The 19,968-nt window shown below is 38.1% G+C and overlaps 1 protein-coding gene and 1 non-coding gene across 2 annotated transcripts; one reads left to right on the plus strand and one right to left on the minus strand.

Moving 5' to 3' along the window:
• Nucleotides 1-5,131: 5,131 nt before the first annotated feature.
• On the minus strand, nucleotides 5,132-10,623 carry LOC110898336. Its single transcript, XM_022145107.2, has 8 exons — nucleotides 9,717-10,623; nucleotides 9,032-9,176; nucleotides 8,235-8,288; nucleotides 8,067-8,158; nucleotides 7,728-7,963; nucleotides 7,473-7,640; nucleotides 6,555-6,701; nucleotides 5,132-5,297 (listed from the first exon to the last, which is right to left on the minus strand). The coding sequence occupies exons 1-7, from the start codon at nucleotides 10,433-10,435 to the stop codon at nucleotides 6,604-6,606; spliced, it is 1,512 nt and encodes a 503-aa protein (XP_022000799.1). The 5' UTR covers nucleotides 10,436-10,623; the 3' UTR covers nucleotides 5,132-5,297; nucleotides 6,555-6,603.
• A 2,447-nt stretch (nucleotides 10,624-13,070) lies between these two features.
• TRNAR-UCU lies at nucleotides 13,071-13,143 on the plus strand. Its single transcript has one exon. It is a non-coding gene; the product is annotated as a tRNA-Arg (tRNA).
• Nucleotides 13,144-19,968: the final 6,825 nt, after the last annotated feature.

The raw sequence follows: 19,968 nt of genomic DNA on the forward strand, positions 1-19,968 counted from the left end.
GGGTTATAAGAGTTAGAGTTTGGAGATCCTTTGCTTTTAGTAGTGGGGTAATTGGTTCGCTTTTTAGGGTTTCTCTTGGAGCACAAAAGGAATTGCAGCGTTTGATAGTGAAGTAAAGCATCGGTTTGTGAGGATTCTGGTGTTGCTTTTGTGCTTTTTAGGGTTTTGATTTTGGTAGATACCGGTGACTCTGCTATCTGCCATTACCGCCCTTTTTGAAAACGGAATAACTGAACACCTATCAGACAATATCATTACAAGAGGGAAAAGCAAAAACTTTATTCGAGTTAACTGTAGGGGAAGATGATGTGCTTCGAGGGTTAGGGTTTTATTTGGGGGGTTGAAGATGATCTCTGGTTAGGGTTTTATTTGGAGGTTGAAGATGATGTAAATGGATATATGAATATTAATAAGGGTATATAAAGGAATTAATAATGTATTTAATTTAGTTTTTTAATTAAGAAAATGTTAAATGAAAAACAGTTGGACAAAAATACCCCTGCACAAAAAGATAAAATAGATAGGTTGCAATAGTAAAATGAGAGTTTTTGAATTTTGGACTAAAATGGCAATAAAAATGAAACCATAGAGACCCAAATTTAAAAAGTTTGAGATTTGGACTAAAATGACAAAACTGCCCAAACCACAGGAACCAAAATGGTAGTTTACTCTAACATTTTCATAAAACTTTATGTAATTTGAAAACTCATGTTTGTTTCTATAAAAGTGTCAAAGCATTAATAAAAGCATAGCTTCCCTATGTCAAACTTCATCAATTTGAAAACTCATGTTTGTTTCTATAAGAAAAACATTTTAATAAAACTTTATGTAATTTGAAAACTCGTGTCTGTATATATAAAAGTGTCAAAGCATATATAAAAGCATAGCTTCCGTATGTCAAACTTCATCAATGATTGAAAACTCGTGTCTGTTTCTATAAAAGTGTCAAAGCATAAGTAAAAGCATAGCTTCCCTATGTCAAACTTCATCAATGAGTTTTATATGTCAATACTTTATTAGAACACCCGTAATGAGGTTTTTTAAAATTTTTTCCTTAAAAAATCGCCTTAAAACGCCCCTAAACCACCCCCTGAGCGTTTTTTTCAAAAAAAAGTGCTTTTGGCGTTCTTTTTTCCACGACTTTGTTCTAATTCTTTGGCGAATGACCATGCATCCTTTTTGTTTAGCCAAATCAATTTTTGATGGTTTTTTTATTTAAATTCTATTAAATAATGCCCCACAATGTCTATATCCCCGTTACACTCATTTTAGAAAAACGCCCAATAATGCCCTATTGCTGACTGGACTGCCACATGGCGCAAAACGCCCAAGGATGGGGGCATTATTTGTGTCTTCCACTACACATGGTCTTAGACCACCTGTAGTGGGGGTTTTGGGCCTGTTTTTCCAAAAAAAAAAAAGGCCCCTTAACGCCCATCAACCGCCCCCTGGGGCGTCTTTTTCAAAAATAAAAGCATATGACGTCCTTTTTTCACGCCTCTTCTTGAATTGTTTGGCCAATAACATGTATTCTACTTTTTGGTTGGCCAATACCCTTTTTTGATGGTTTTTTTTTATTTGATTTTTTACACCTCTTTTAACATAATGTCTCACAAATGCCCACATCTCTACTACACTCATTTTAGAAAAACGCCTCATAATACCTCATTACTGACTGTACTGCTACATGACGTAAAACGCTCAAAAATGAGAGCATTATTTGTGTCTTCCACTCTACATGATGTTAAGGCATTCATAAGCCTTTATACTTCACTTAAAAGAATAAGAATGTTACGATGTATATTGTTATTTGCAGGTAAGATATATTATTATCTATAATTATTTAAAAATAAAAATCAGCATATTTAAACGATATTACATATGCTATAAGATTATTTTTATGTAGAAAGGTAAAACTGATGAAGTTTAACATATGAAATCAGCTCACATTTGGCTGATAAAATCTTGTTATTTTGTCCTTTTCTTCAAGGGCAAAATGGTCAAATATTAGCTGATTTCATTAATTTAATTAATAACGTGTTATAATAAAATTATATTGGTCGTTTTGCCCCTGGGGAAAAGGACAAAATAAAAGGATTTTATTAGCCAAATATGAGTTGATTTCATTTTTGGACTAAAATGGCAATAAAAGTGAAACCACAGGGACCCAGATTTAAAAGGTTTGAGTTTTAGACTAAAATGGTAAAAGTGGGCAAACTGAGGAACCAAAATAGCAGTTTACTCTATGAATATAAAATTATTACAATTAGTTATGATGTGTTGTCTAGTATTACATGCAAAATGCTAAAGTGGTGGAAATTTGAGGGTAATATAAAATTATTACTATTAGTTATGGTTTGGGAGCTCTTTGGATTAAAGTGGTTGAAGCCATTTATTCGAAGAAAAGGTCAGTTATATTTATTCCTTAAAAAAATAAGTTATGTGGTACGTGGAAAGATACTGTTAGAGTAGACAAAGAGTTCACGAAGTTGAATTTGTCGTTAAGTAAAAATCTGATTGTAAAGTTGGGCAATGGAAAAAATACAAAATTTTGGGTTGACATATGGGCTGGGGAAACAAATCTAAAGGACAAGTTCCCTCTTATTTTTGGTTTGGCAAAAGATAAAAATATACATGTCTATGAATGTGCTACAAAAATTGGAGAAATGCATGGCTAGGCTTAAGAGTGGGTTCGTGGGCCAAAGAATGGGCCAATACCTGGAGCTGTTGGGAGTCTTAAACGATTACAACATAATTGAGAAGGAAGATTCATGGAGATGGAAACTGAAAGAAAACGAATCACTTTCGGTCTCGATTCTTAGGAGTGAAATGCACAGAACAAAAGTGATAGAAGGCGATGTGGAATGAGCATTCTGGAATAAATGGGTGCCGCCAAAAGTCAATTTATTTGTTTGGAGAGCTGCAAAGAATTGTATCCCGGCTAAACTAGAGTTGGCTCGTAGAGGGATTGCTTTAGAGAACGGAATGTACTCGAGGTGTGGTGTCGAGGAGGAATAGGTAGAACATTTATTATTTAGTTGCGTACTAGCTCGTGCAACATGGTGGAACATTATGGTATGGTTAAAACTAATGGATCAGCAAGAGATTAACAACTGTGAAGACATTCTTCGGCGAGTGGAAGCATTCAAAGCACCGACAACGTGGAAGAATGTAATTAAGGCTATTATAATGACAACGATGTGGTAAATATGGAAATCGAGGAATTCGCTTGAATTCAATGATTGCAATCTATCTGTATGGAACACGGTGGAAGAAATAAAGGAGAATTCGTTTCTATGGATCAAGGAATGATCAAAGATAGCAGGTCTCGTTTGGGAGAGATGAAAAGATTTTAATGTTAGAGATGTCATAATATAATTGTTTGTTTCGTTCTTGTTTTTATTTTCTGTATTTGTACCTTGGGTTTTTTCAGCTCCGCTGGACCTTTTTCTATAATCATAGAATCTTTGTTGTTAAAAAAAAAGAGTTAATTACATAGATGAACCTTGTGGTTTATAGCTAGTTTCGCCTTTGGTTACTAACTTATTTTTTTAACAGGTTTAGGGCTTGTGATTATCAATTTTTAACGAGTTTAAGTATTAACACTAACTTCTGTTAATTTTTCTGTTAAACTTGAGTAGAATGGCTAAGATACCCTTTTGTAACTAAAGGGGCATTTATGTAACAAATCATTGTTAATTAAAGGGATCATTTGTGTAAATTCTTATTCTTATTCTTAATCTTCCTATACTAATAAACGAAAATCTTTTTGTACATGTGTCACTCCTCCCTTTTAACAATAGTATTACATATTAATTTTATACACAAAATATAATATAATATTAATTAATATAGTTAGAGATAAACATCTAAATTCAAATTTAAATAATAATTATCTATAACAAATATAAATGTATCAGATAATATGATAATATAATAAGTATAATATTATTTAATATAGTTAGAGATCAAACGTATAATTTCAAATTTAATTAATAGTAAATAACTTTTTGAGTCCCTATGTTTTAGTGGTTTTAACCACTTGAATCCAAAATCAAAAAATTTAACACTTTGAGTCTCTAACCGCTCATTAACACCCTCTATAAAAAAATCAAAAAACCTTTTGTAAGGTTCAGTTCTCATATCTTGTAGAAGTTTTCATTTTACCCTAACCATATATATTTGTTAAGATAAAATATATTATTTGGATAAAAACTATAATTACTAATAAAGTATCAAATCACATGTACAAGTAATGAAAATATAATTGTTCTTTATTTTTATTAATTTATCTAAATAAGTCATTTCATTAATAAGGATTATATACAAGTTTATAATTTACATTTTTCGTCACTCAACCCGTGTAATACACGGGGTTGTAAGCTAGTAAATATGAAAACAAAACCCACATAAATCAGATCTACGTCTTGTAAATTCTTAAGAAACCAAGATCAAGATCAAATCTTTCACTTTCAAGACAATGACTCAGCAGGTTTGGAGCGGTCGACGATGAAATACGATTATGATGGTGATGATTCGTGATGTAGCAATGGCAAATGGTGAACAGTGACATTTGTTCGGATATTATACGGTGTAGGTGACGGCGATTGATCAAAGGTGAGGATGGGTAGCGATGATGGTGGCTGCAGGTTTTGATCATAACAAGAACTCACAAACTTGGCAACCCACACACCCACAAACACTGTTAAAACAAGAACATATAGGAGCGGTGGTCGAGTGATGATGAACGTGGCCCGAGATCGACGTTGAGGACAGTGGGTGAATGTTAATCAGTGGAGGTGATAGCCGTGGTGGCGCGACGGTGGATATGGAGATGCGGAGGTAGCATTTGTGGGTGGTTGTGTGATGATGGTGGTTGATGATGCGGTATCACAGCGGTGATCAGAAGTAGGAGTGTGTAATGGTTGGTGATGGTTCGGTGACAATGGTGGCTACGGATGATGAAAGCGGGTCGTCGGGTGGTTGTTATGATGATGATCGGTGAAGGACAAGGTGTCGGAGAGGATGATTATGTCGAAGAACTGTTGACGGATGGTGATTGATGGAGGATATGGTAGGCGATGGAGATGATGTGGGTTGGGGATTGTTTTGTTTTTATACTTGTTAAGAATTTACACAAATGGTCTCTGTAATTAACAATGATTTATTACATAAATGGTCCCTGTAGTTATAAAAGGGTATTTTAGTCATTCTACTCAAATTTAACAGAAACATTAATAGAAGTTAGCGTTAATACCCAAACTCGTTACAAATTGATAATCACAAGAAGCCCAAACCTGTTAAAAAATAAGTCAGTACCCAAAGACGAAACTAGCTATAAACCACAGGGTCCATCATTGTAATTAACTCAAAACAAAAAAAAAAAAAAAAAAAAAAAAAAAAAAAAAAACCCTATGTTAAATCAATGTAACTAGATATGTTAAAAGAACACCAACTATTGTTTTATTTCTTATAAATATTTAACTAATAGAATTTAAACTGAAATGACCGAACATTTAGGTCGTTCCAATTCATTAAGATGATGTTAGAATATATGCTATTTACCATAAGATATTTAATCTCAATCACAACAACGATGAGATATTTAATCCCAATCACAACAACGATGAGATATTTAATCTCAATACACAACTAGAATCCATATTTAAAGTGAATGCATGTTGCAAAACCCCAACCAGAAAGTGCTGTCGAACCAAGATTCCGTCGAGTGAGGCAGGGTTGCTTCATGTGAGGGCAATCGTCGTTTGCAAAGTGGTTCATGTGAAGCAGGGTTGCGCCATGGTGTTTGATTTACTAGTTGTGAATAGAGATTGATTTTAAGAAAGATATTACAAAAAGGGTAAGGGTAAATGGGTAATTTCATAAGAAAAAAAGAAATATGTAATTAAATTTAGTGGTTGGGTAAATATGCAATAAAGCCTTTTAAGAGGAAAAAATACGTAAAAAATAAAAATAAAAATCCCTTACTTTTTTTAACAAATTACAACTTTCTTAGTGTATCATCCCCTCCGTTCTATTTTAGAAAAATGTAAGACGTTTTTATTTAGTTTATGAAGAAACCCCAGCTTAAATAATGTAGTACACGAAAACTGCATTACGAGATATACATAAAAAAACAAGAACATTAAAAGCATATTTGTTACCTCACAATTACATTCCAAAATAACACGGCAACGCTACAACATCATACTTTAGACCTCTACATCTAGGTAATTTACATAACTATGACCGTTTTTTAACGGGTCAAAACTGTCACCTATATCACAAAGAGAGGCAATTTTGTACACCACCACTTTTAGCCATACACCACAAATTATTTTTTTAATTTTTCCCCTTCACAATAGTAAAAAAAAATTAAAAAAAAAATAACAAGTGCAGGGTAAAATAGTCAAAAGCATTAATTTGGTAGTGTATGACTAGAAGTGATAACGTACGAATACCCACTTTGTGCAAATCATCAATTTCTAAACACTGTTGAGTCTAATCACATCTAAGAGAAAACCGATAGGTGAACCGGTGAACAGACTGGTTACCTGATAAATTAACACTTTCAACTTGATAGTGCGACGGGGTCATTAATATTTAACCAATCCTCCCCGTCTGATCGATTAGTGTACCGATGTTTTCCCCAGATAATGCTCTTGATATATTTCCAGGCTCATGAAGAGAAAATATCACAACTGCAAAAAAAATAAAAATAAAAAAATTATGTTGCCATTTGTAAAGACACTCCTCCAGAATCCATATTACAGTATACTTAGGGCTGCAAACGAACCAAACGTTCGGCGAACAGTTCGGCGGGAAGTTTGTTTGTGTTCATTTATTAAACAAACGAACACGAACAATAAATTTTGTTCGTTTAGTTAAATGAAGAAACATAAACAGAGGTCGCGTTCGTTTGTTTATGTTCGTGAACGTTTGGTAACGTGTTCGTTTGTGTTCGATAGTTCATTAGTGTTTTTAGTTTTTATATTTATTTAAATACTTCAAAATTCCGACAAATTAAATATCTAATAAGTGTCAGTGTATTATAAATTCTGTTGATGAACGATTGTTTGTGCTCGTTTGTTTCCATTTGTGTTCATGAACATCAGTTTGTGCTCATTTGTGTTCGTCAACGTTCGTTTTTGTTCGTTGCCTAAAATTAACAAACAAATACGAACAAGTTCATTTCCTTAACAAATGAACACGAACATAAAATCTCATTCGATAAGTGTGTTCATGAACGGTTCGCAAACACATATTTTTTAACAAACGAACACGAACAAGGTCTTGTTCGTGTTCGTTCAGTTCGTTTGCAGCCCTAAGTATACTTGTATCCATAAAGGCATATGTATATCGTTTGAACATCTACAACCATAAGTGTGGGTGCAAAGAGTAACCGTTGCTAGTCGTCTAGTCAGAAAAAAAAAAAAACAGAAACGCAGGAGTGAGAATAAAAGAATGCGAACCAGGAATCGAATTCTCTTCACAAAACGTTGCAGCCATCTTGTCGATCTGAGATGAACCTCTAGAAGCCAACTCCCTGAAAGAAATGTGCTCATATGCAACGCTGCTAATGTTGTCACATTCGTACATACCATGTACATTAGTACCTTTAATAACCACATCAGCATGAACTGCACAAGGGAAACATACCATCAGGCATCAAATTTGAAAAATATATAAGTAACTTGAGACAAATGTTAAAATATTATGAAACATACGTTCAGAGGCTCTTAGAGCTGCAGCTGTGTCAGTAGAGAACAGGGGATTCCCTGTGCCAGCACTAACACCACCAAATATTATGACTCTGCCTTTTTCTAGATGCCGGATTGCCCGTTGCCTGTTGTATGGTTCAGAAACATCCGGCAAACAGAAGGCAGATTGTACACGTGCTTGAACTCCCAGTTTCTCTAATGTTGATTGGAGTAGTATAGAATTCATCATAGTTGCCATCATACTGATAAACATATCAGATTAGTGCATATTTGAGTTTAAAAAACTATCATGAACTTCTAACTCTATAATATAATTGTCACATAAGAAGAAACTAAAAATATTACCCAATTTGATAAGCAGTACTTCTATCCGAATCAGTAGCTGCAACCCATGAGTCCCCGCAAAAGAAATTGCGACCACCAACTACTATCGCCACCTGAATGAGAACACTCAAGTGTTACAGGTCGGGTAAGAAAGCACAAACGTCACTATTATCTGAAATTAACGAATACCTCAATACCCATTTGGCAGGCCAGTGATACTTCTCTAGCAATCAGCATTGCCACCTATGAAGTAAAAACAAACAAGCAAATCTGTAACTTAGAATATTATGCATGGCATCACGCAAGGTATGACTACAATTCTTCAAACTTTATTCAGCCATCTGATATCCATGTCGTAAGAAATATAAGATTTCTAGCCGTTGGGGATCTCCTAGCTGTAAAGACTGCAGCGGATACTGGCGGTTCATATACTTAGGTCACCTTGATTCAAGAGAAACAACTCAACTACTCTTAACCATCGTATCAGTAACCATGCACAGCACGTTTACATCATGCAATTTTCAACTTATTATTTTCCTTTATTTTCAATTTGTTTATGTATGCAATTTTCAGTCTTTATTATTTTCTTTATTTTCAATTTTAGTCAATTTTCAATTACCTATATGTAGCATATTGGTGTCCATGTAATTTTCTCTCCTAGATGTAACCAAATGAAGATATGAGAAGCAGAGAAAATTATCGTAAAATTCATTGTTTAACTCTTAGTTTTGAGATTAACAAACCACTTCCATTTTAATATTGGCTCATTGAAAGGTGTCTGGAATCCAAGTAAGATTAGGTGGTTTATCTATATCCTAATTCTGAGTTGGAAACTTGGAATCGCCCAACAAGTAAACTAGTGGTGATTTCTGTATCTCGTGCTATCTGCTGCTTACCGTAACATACAAAATTCACTATTAATCCTTTCCTATAAGTTTCTGTATGTCACTTTCTATACTATACCAAACATTTACGGTTGTAATTACCTTTGGATCAGTGCTTTGTGAGCCAGTTCCAGCCAATGCAGCACCACTAATTTTAAAAACAACTCTCCGCCATCTTGGACTCGTCACTGACTTTGCCTCCATGTTAGTAATTTGACCACTTCCACTCGAAGTTGCTGTCATATATCTGCAGAAACATACATAAATTACAAAATCCAATTACCATCATTGATCTACAACTCGTTTCTCAAACTCCGTTAACCTTTCATGTTTCTACCACTCAATTTAACAACTGTTATTTACCTCCAACCTTGGTTTTATAAAACGCGTGGCAAACCGATGTGTTTTGTTCCCAAAAGCTGGTGTGTGATGCGCGATGTGCGCACATCATGTATGCGAGACGTTCTTTATAAAAAAAAATGCTAAAAACTATTTATAGACAATGTTTAACCTGTCAACCTTTAAACACTAAAATATAAGATACTCTCATCACTTCTAGTCAGATTTGTTCAATCACTAGTCTAATGTATTCAAATAATGGTCAACTACATAAGGTGCCGCATCATAGAATCGCATCACGTGATGCGATCTCATCTCTGCATCATGTCTTGCGCGCATTATGCGCTCCTGATGCGCACATTTTAAAACCAATCCTCCAACTAAAAAGCTAAAACTACAACCGAAATTACAAACAACCATAAACAAGATATACCTAAATCGCATATACCTTTTCGATTGTCTACCGGACGCATTCAATCCACCGACACATTTATCATCATCCACCGCGGATTTCACCGGCAACGAGTTGCCAACGATGTCCTCCATCTTCTTAAACCAAGGCCAATGACTCGTACCGCTACCGCCATTATTATTCATACTCCGATTTCTCTCCAACTTATACCTCTTCTTCAAATTATCCACCTTATTCTTACACTGCTCCACACTCTTCGACTGATTCTCACACCTCTCACTAACCGCAGTCGCTACCTCTTCCCAATCCCTAACTCGTAAATTTCCACGGTTCAACTGCACAAACTTCTCCAAATACGCATCTAACAAGCACGCAATCGCTGCATCACTCCACTCTTCTCGATCCTTCCTGTAATCCGACGAATTACTTGCGATTTTCACCTTCTTATTGTAACTGTACGGCGTTCCTCCGTCGCTTAACTCTTCGCGATCGCTCCGTTTATCGTTTCTCGCGCCGCTAACGGCAGATCTGTTCGGATCGGATTCGTTTTCGTACGTAACTACGACTAGAGGTTGTGAATTAAAGGCGTCGTCGGTGTAACCGTCGCCGTTGGATTGGAGAATAGCTTCCGGCGGTGGCCGTGACGGCGGTGGTGCGGAGAAGTGGTGGTGGTGATGGTGGTGGAAGTTAGGGTTTGGTTGGTGTGTGGAGGTGTCGTCAGTGATGAGGGTGAATTCGTCGTCACACGACGCCATTGGAAGGACGTTAGGGTTACGGTTAGGGTTAGGATTGGCAGTGAAATTCGGAACAGAGGTTTAAACGACGTTTAAAGTACCGTTAAGTAAGACGTATCTGATCGACGGTAGAAACGTCACGCCATACATCTTTTTTAATGGATTTGTCAAACGTACCCTTTTCTTAATATTTATGTGTTGTGACACTTTTTATGTTCTTTGGTACAAAATGAATTTAAACAATAATGCACCTAGTCGAAATGAATTTGAAATGTTACGGGCAAGTAAAGACGTTGTGTTTTATAGTTTCATTTCATATTAGCATCAGGCTCATATAGGTTCGCTATTGTGATTGCAAATGAAAGACATTCGTCATGCTATAACAATAACGACCAAATGTCTTTCATATCGTTACCTTGAAACCCTTTTATAACAGCTGAATGCGTGCCAACAAAAAAGTCTACATATGAACACATGGAGGCCAAAAAACATGTAAACAAACACAAAAGCCCAACGCACAACACGTCAAAGCAAAATAAAACAACAGTGCAAAGAGTACAAGAACCTTATGGATATCATTGTTGATAATTGATATTATATACAGTCACGAACGAAGCTTACAATGCATAGTGTCTAAACACCAAATGCATTATATAATGTCAATTATCAACAATAAGAAATGTAGGCTCGGACTCAAGGAGGCGTGGTTGCTCCTCAAAGGCCATCTTAGCCGCCAACATTTGTATACAATCAGAAGTGTTGGCTTAGACTCAAGGAGGCGAGGTTTCTCATCAAAAGCCATCTCAGCCGCCAACCTTAAACAGACATCATCATGGCCTAGATTCAGGTGTACACAAACAAAGGCTCAGCAAAGCTTAATTGGCTAACTTTCCAAACACATTTAATAAGACCAATGCCACACATACATTACCTATGGCACCATTGAGGCTCATACAAATAACACAACCTCATTACTGACAAAAACGCTAATGGTAAACACATCTTTTATACAACACACCATACACATGGCTTATGTATTGGTAATCCTCAATAATGAATCAAGATTTAAACATAGGCAACAACTGGAAACCAATATGGCTCACCAACAGTTCATCGCTAATAATGAATCCATACCTAAACACTCACATATCCAAACACCCCATCAGAGCATCTTCTTTAAAGTATCAAATACATGGCTCATCGCCTAGATTTAAGGGTCACCAATGGCTCAACAATCGAAACACCCATTCAAAGCATGTTGTCTAACATGCAACATTTAAGGCTCACCAATGGCTCATCACCTAGATTCAACCATCAAAATAACAACCTAAAAAAGCCAAAGCAAGCAAAGTGAGCTATAAAGGGAGAACAACGACAAATCTAAACACCCATGTCACATACAAAGCTCAAATTCCAATGATCACAAATAGCTCATCATCTATGCATGTGGAAAAATAAATTAGATTCAACCGTCAAAATTACAACCCTAAAAGGTTAGACCAAGCAATCCAAGCCATAAACGGACAACAATGGCATATCAAAACGCCCATTCAAAGCATGTTAAGGCTCACCAATGGCTCATTGCCTATACAACTTGAAAACACATCAGATTCAAACATCAAAATAACAACCCAAAAAGCCAGGGTTTAAAGAAAACCCCATAAAACATGATAATAACCTAAAAATCAAACAAATAACACTGGCATAAGAATCACCGTAATAGGACCGTAAATAACACAATTAACAACTGACTACAACAGTGCAACTTTTAGAAAGAGAGAGAGAGAGATAGAGAGCAAGATGTATAAAGAGAAACATGTTGCGATAATAATGAAATATGAAGAAGTTGGAAAGTTAAAGGTGTGTCAACAACAAACACCCCACATAAACACGTGGATGGCGGGCCAACCACAATAAAACCATGTAAAAACACAAAAGTCCACCATACAATATATCCAAACAAAATAAAGCAATAATGTAAAATGTAAAAACACAATATGCATATCTATGTTGATAATTGATATTATATAAATTAGGTAATTATAAGAATCTAATAAATATCATTATCCATTTCTTGTAAGGGTGTTCAGATCTTTTCTAGTTTTTTGTTACTAAGGTCTTGTGTTTAATCAAATTTCATTGTTGTTCAAAAAAAATCTTTTTCTTTAATTTTGATTCATAATATAGTTGTTTAATTGTGGAACCATATTTCTTTTTCACTCAGAGTGACGAGTGTTACATATCGTGTTTGTGGATTAGGGTCATATTTAAGTCTAAAAACGTGTATGAACTCATTAGGATCATAAACGACTTGACCCAAAAATAACACACAACTTTCACGGGGCATCGTAAACGCCACCTCTTGTAGATCGCAATTTGTCATAATATGTGTTAAGACTAAAACTTTACACTTTAATTATTGGTTTATGCAAGGGTTTTTTTTTTTCCTAAAATCACCCAAAATACCATTAATCTAATTCGTAACACTCTAAAACTTATAAATGTATACACATTTATAACTTTATAGTCAAACATTATTAGATGCTATCTAGCATGATCAGAACTTCAAAAACATAATTTAATATTTCAATTGGCCACAAACAAAATAAACTTGAAGCCAGTATATATTAGCAAATACAATCAACAATAAACAAAAGCGCCCATGGCCTAATGGATAAGGCGTCTGACTTCTAATCAGGCGATTGTGGGTTCGAGTCCCACTGGGCGTGTTTCTCTTTTTTTTTATATATCATTTTGTAATCTCTAGGTTAAGTTATTTTCTTACTTGCTGGTTAATCTTTTAAAGAGTGGTTGCCAGAAGATTCAAAATTCAAACAAGTACTAATGTACACATATACGGTTTGAATAAATGTTTACAAGAGTTATGTTAACGTTCACAGGAAAACTAAAAACACTAATGAACGTGTCTAGTTAGCTATCATATAAAAAAAACACTTATTCTTCAAAAGTCAAAACATTAAAAACTTACCCAATAAAAAAAATTCTAAAAAGACCTAAAATATTATCACATCCTCACCCGTTTCTAAACTTATCTCTCTCTATCTATACAGTATATAATTACAAGGTCAAAGGGGCCTACCGTTTGGTTGTTTCAGTTGTATTGTAAAAAAATTATTGTGACTCGTACTTATGCGATCCGGTGTGGACTCACACCCCATGCCATGTCACCTTGTTAATGCCCTAAACACCACCATGCATTGGTTAAAGGGGGCCAGTGCTTCGTCATGCCCTTAACGGGAGTCAACCATTCCAAAGTTGGGCGCCACCAAAAAGCAACCAATCACATTTCTTTTAGTTTTTTAGTTTTTAGTTTTTTTTTTTAATTTCTTCTTAAACCACCCTGGCATAGTTAAAGAGTAAGGAGTTGTTTGTCAACTTCCGAATAGTTAAGTGTTGAACCAGTAAGATGTCTGAACCATTAAATGCTGAACCAGTAAGATGTTTGAACCATTAAGAGTCAGTATAATGCTTAACCGTTTAGAGACAAATGTTTGGCCAATTCGGATTAGAGGTCTTAACCATTTAAGTATATTGCTTAACCATTCAGAGGCAAATGTCTGAACCATTTAGACATCTACTCCCGAAACAAACAGTCTGAACCATTAAATGTTGAAACAGTAAGAGGTCTTGATCATTAGACTATGGGGTATGGGGCTTGGGTTGGGGCGTGGGTTGGCTGAAAACGCCCAAGCCACCACCCCGGGTGGGCTTGGGTTGGGGCGTGGCCCAAGGGGCGGGAGTTTGAAGCCGGGCGTGGGGCGGGCTAGCGATCCTATGTGGCGGGCTCCTATTCGCTTTGTTGGCCATGTCCTAGCGGGGCGTGGTAATTTAAATTTTAAATTGTAACCGTTTGGCCAAGCCAAGCGGTCACCCCAACATGTCAACATCCACTATAAATATAACCCCAACCCCACCGGCTACCCCAACCCAAACCATCGCTGTCCACCGCTACCCCAACCAAAACCCACTTGATCGAACCCGCTACCCCACCGGCTACCCCAACCCAAACCATCGATGGCCTCTTGGACCCACGAAGAAGAGCTAGCTCTCGTCACAAGCGTCGTTGACGCAATGAAAGGGCGACAACCCGGTTAAACACGATATTGGCCGGAAGCCTTTGCAAGCTACCGACATAACGTCGGACACGACCGGCACAACTTAAACGCGTGCCAACATAAATGGCGCGAGCTACAGCCGAAGCTTGATCGTTTCAAGGCCTACTACGAAGCTGTTCCGAGCGGTGAGTTAAGCCACGAGGACCGGGTGGCGGTGGCGAACATTGAGTTTCGGGGCAAGGAGCGAAGGCCGTTCGACAAGCTCGCGCTTTTTTGAAATTTACCTAACGCTCTAGGTTTTTTTTTATTTTTTAATCGTTTTTAGTTTTTTTTGTAATTTTTAGGAATTATGTAATTTTTAAGAATTTAATAAAATTTTAGTCTTTTTTTTTTAATGTTGTGTGTATTTTTTTAATTTGTTGTAATTTTTTTTAATAAACTGCCAAGCCACGCCCCAACCCAAGCCCCGCCATACCCCACGGACACGTCACTCACCGGTGGGGGGGCTCGAACTCCACATGTCAACTCATGCTCCCAACCCAAGCCCCACCATACCCCACGGTCTTAAGACCATGTGTAGTGGGCCATTATGGGGCATTATGGGGGCATTATTTAAAAAAAAAACGTCCACTCCCCCATTACATAGGGTATTATTGGGCATTAATTTTGAAAAAAAAATTGCTGGGGCATTTTTTTTTTGAAAGGCAAACAACACTTCATTTCGTAACCAATATACATACAGTACACAACAATAAGCAAGGAGCTTATTTGATCAGAATCCCACATATCGCTCCAGCCCAAATTACATTAGACTCGATTACAAAATCTAAACCCAACCCATGTTACAGATTGCCCATTTTTAGTGTCCGCAAAAATTATTCGATCAAATGTCAAAGGAGCGCCATTTCCCCCAGTCTTTTGTGATTTCTTTAGCTCTGTTTGTTATCCATAGGTGTGATTGTGCCTTTATTTCACTTAGTAGTTCTTCGTAGTTAACTTTTTTCCCGCGAAAGATCTTGTCATTTCTGCCTTTCCAGATGATCCAGCATGTTGTAAGAATGATTGCATATAGAGCTTTTTTCTTTGATTTTTTGAGTCCATTTATGTTGCTGCTTTCCAAGAGCTCTCGGAAGTTGAAGGCGAATATTGGAGAGATGTTGCACCATTCCGCCACCTTTTGCCATATGTTTGAAGCCACGTAACAATGAATTAGTAGATGATCGGCGTTTTCGGGATAGTCTCCACAAAGGCTGCATAATGGAGAGGATTGAACGATGTTTCTTTTGATGAGACCTTCCATTGTTGATAGTCTATCTTGTTCCGCTCGCCAAGCTAGTATGTTTACTTTCTTTGGCACCCAGGATGACCACTTGAATGGATAGAACGGGGCTGCGTTTGCAGCCAACAAGTCACGACATGAAGCTGTTGTGAAAGATCCAGATGAGTCGGCCAGCCACTTCCATTCGTCTCTTGCTGATGATAACGTGCACGTCCGGATTAAGTTATTACAAGCTGCCAGTTCGTCTCGTTCCAGTACCTGCAAAGGTTCTCTTTTCCATGCCCAACCCCCGCCCTGAAAATTACCCGGTACAGATAAACGGGCTGCAACAGTGCAGCCTTTGTTAGATTCTAAGGCAAACAGGTTTGGAAAGGTGTACCTGAGCGGTGTTTCCCCGAGCCAGCAGTCGAGCCAGAACCGTGTATGCAAACCATTGCCAGTAACCCCTTTGAATAAGTTTTCAACCCTGATATTTACCTTCTCAAAGTCTTTCCCCACTTTATTGATCGAGTTCCAAACACCGGGTATAGATGCTTTTATGGGCAAAAATGCCCAGGCTCTCTCATTGTGATGAATTGATTCTATGACTTTTTTCCATAAACCAGTGCCATCACATTTATACCGCCACCACCACTTTAGAAGAAGGCTCATGTTCATATGATGGAGAGAACCGAGTCCAATACCACCTTTGTCTTTGGGTCCGATTACCCTTTCCCACGAAACCCAAGATGTTTTGTTTTTTTCGTCCGAGCCCCCCCAAAAGAATCTCCTTCTCAGTTTTTCTAGGTGGTCAATAACACCGTTCGGAGCTCGAAATAGGGAGAAATGATAAATTGGGAGGCTATCCAAAACTGCTTTTAGCAACACCACACGCCCACCGATTGAAAGGTTTTTGGCTTTCCATTTGGATAGTCTTGAGTTGCAAATGTCTATTACGTACTTCCAATTTTTTGCCTGGTTCATATTTGCCCCGATAGGGACCCCAAGGTACTTACAAGGAAGGTTCCCTTTATGCACGTTTATGCTCTCGGCCATCCCTTCAATTAATTCTTCGGCAATGCCGAAGCCATAAAGATCTGATTTGTGGAGATTTATTTTAAGTCCGGAGATTAGATGAAAGCATCTAAATAAGCGGACCACGTTCCTTATCTTTGTTTCCTCCCAATCGCCTAATATGATAACATCATCCGCATATATTAAGTGTGAGATGGAGGGACCCGAATGCGGAAGTGTTACACCTTTAATGAGATTCATTGATTCGGCTTTTTTCAAGAAGCAAGTTAATGCCTCCATGGCAATAATGAACAAGTAAGGTGAGAGGGGGTCACCTTGTCTTACCCCGCGGTAGCACTGAAATTCCCAAGTTGGAGAGCCGTTAAGAAGCACTGAAGCCCTTGCGGAGGTTAGAATACCTTTAATCCATTGTCTCCATTTGGCCGGAAATCCCATTTGAGACAATACTTCCAAGATGAAACCCCAATTGATGCTATCGAAAGCCTTTTCCAGATCCACTTTGAGCATGAACATGGGCTTCTTGTATTTCTTGGCCCAACCAATGACTTCGTTCACCATTAGTGGGCCATCAAGGATGTTACGGTGAGAAAGGAAGCCGGACTGGTTTTCCGATATAATACTTTTCAGAACAGGCCTTAAGCGGTTCGCAAGGATTTTTGAGATGATCTTGGGAATGCTCCCAAGCAGGCTAATCGGCCGATATTCATTGAGTGAGACCGGATCGACACATTTTGGAATGAGGACAAGGAATGAAGACGCGCAGCTTTGACTGATGTGACCGGATTCATGGAAGTCTTGCAAAACCTTGAAAATGTCACCTTTGAGTGTGTCCCAGAAATGTTTAAAGAAGCCAAAGTTGAAACCATCCGGGCCGGGGGCTTTGTCGCTCGCGCAGTCCCAAATTGCAGACTTGATTTCCGCCAAAGTGAAAGGTTCAATTAATGTATTGGAACTCACCGAGTCGATTTGGTTAATGTTGGGGCATAAAAAAGGTGGCCGCACCAGCAAAGGCTCACTGAACTTTTTAGCAAAAAATTTCCTTGCTTCCCGCTTCAGTTTGGTCGGATCGGAGCACCATTCATCATTAACCAAAAAACCATTGATACGTTTGCTGCTGTTATTGAAGTTTACCATGGCGTGGAAGAAGCTGGAATTTTCATCACCGTCTAACGCCCATTTTGTTCTTGATTTTTGTTTAAGATCTTTTGCTTCTTCAGTTTTTAAAACTTCCCATTCCCGTTTTGTTTCACTCCACGAGTTCTTTTCCAGATCTGATAGTGTCCTTTGCTCTGCCGTTTCATCAAAAAAATTCAGGCTTTTCATACATTCCAATTGCCTTCGTTTTTTCTTGTCCCTTTCCACTACTAACCATTTCTTGATTGCTTCTTTGATTGCTTTTAGTTTTTTCCCCAGAATCTCATCACTTCTGCCCGTTTGAGTTATGCTTCCAAATGCGTTATTGACCAACTCTTCGAATCCCGGATCTGTGAGCCATGAGTTGTAGAAATGAAAGGACGAGGGGCCAAATGATACCACATCAGTGGATAGTGTGAGGGGGCTGTGATCGGATTCTCTCCTAGGGTGAGCTACCAAGGCGGCACTCGGCCATTTCTCCCAAAAATCTTGCGATACCAATATTCTATCAATTTTGCTGAATTTTTCACCACCGCCAGAGACTCTTGTGTATTTACGGCCCCCCATTGGGTATTCAAAAAGACCATTATCCTCAATGAAGCTGTTAAGAGCCTCCGCACAGGCCGGGTTAAAAATTGAGTTCATTCGTTCGTCTGGTTGTCGAACCGCATTATAGTCACCCATTAATATCCAAAACCCTGGATTGGCATCTAACTGGTCTGAAATTAATTTCCAAAGATCCTTTTTTGCATTTAAACTTTGGGGCGCATATATATTAGCAATATGAACAGGTATCCCATATTGCGTAATTGTACCGGAGAGAATCAAAACATTTCGATGTTTGAAAGAATTAGAACAATGGAAAAAACCTGGGTCCCAGATGCTTAGAATTCCACCTGATGTACCTTCAGCATTTACCCAATCTGCCTGCATAGGTCTTTTTCCCCAAATTTTGATGACCGGGATTCTTGATCCTTCACTGCGCATTGTTTCCTGAATTGCAACGAAATTTGCCTTGTGATCTCTGATTGTTTCACCAATGGAGAGCATTTTGTGGTCCTCTCCCACCCCACGGACATTGTAAGATAGAAAAATCATTAGGGCACAATGGATTCACCTTCATCCCTGATGGTTTTTGCGATTAATTCTTCGAAATTAGCTGTTTGGATTCCAACGGATTCACCCACCTTAGATGTTTCGATGGTTTCAGAAAGAACCGCTGGCCCAGGGGTTGGATTCGATATACTGGATGATGCGACAGGGGCGACGGAGCCCGCAGAGAAATTAAAAGCAAAGCAACGAGAGGGGGAGGAGGGAGCAGGGGGGGGGGCAGAAGAAAGCGGAACAGGGGAGCAAAGCGAAGAAGAGAGACGACGGGAAACAGATTTAGGTCGGTGAGAATGAGAAACAGGTGGGGGGGGAGGTGGGATGAATGGGGCCAATGGAGGGGTAGAGAGGGCTGAAGAAAGAATGTTGGGCCCAAAAAGGAGATCAGAACAGTCATCCGAATCCAAAGAGTTAGGTGATGCTAACCTGGGCCGTTTCCTGTGGGGAAATCCATTTGCCCTAGGTGGGGACACCCCAGCCGTAAAGATTGAAGTATCCAGATCCTTGTTTGGAGTATTTTCCATGCATGCATTATTGACTTGAGAATCCGAGCCCATGCCAGCCGACTTTTGAGATTCTTTTTCCAATGAGTTTGATGTTCCGACTTCCAAGGTGGGACTGTTGAGTTGCTCCATCGTAATATTTTGCTCCGTTTCTAATGTTGTCGGAATATGAACCGACTTTGCCGGAGTGTTACCGATCACCTGATTGTCCACGTTCATGTTGTTATCGTTACCCTCCTGGTCTTTTGTTTCAGAATTTACCGTGATGAATTCGCCTTCTTCAATCTCTAGTTCCGAATCGTTAGGATCCCTGGAGACTAATTTATCAGTATTCTCCTTTGATAAACAGAAGTCCGGTACCCATAGTTTATCTACTTCCTGAATCCAGACCGTGAACGTTTGTTCTTGAACTGTGACTCGGAGTTCTCCTTTGACCGTATT

Source organism: Helianthus annuus, chromosome 13, assembly GCF_002127325.2.
Source record: "Helianthus annuus cultivar XRQ/B chromosome 13, HanXRQr2.0-SUNRISE, whole genome shotgun sequence".
Classification (NCBI taxonomy): Eukaryota; Viridiplantae; Streptophyta; class Magnoliopsida; order Asterales; family Asteraceae; genus Helianthus; species Helianthus annuus.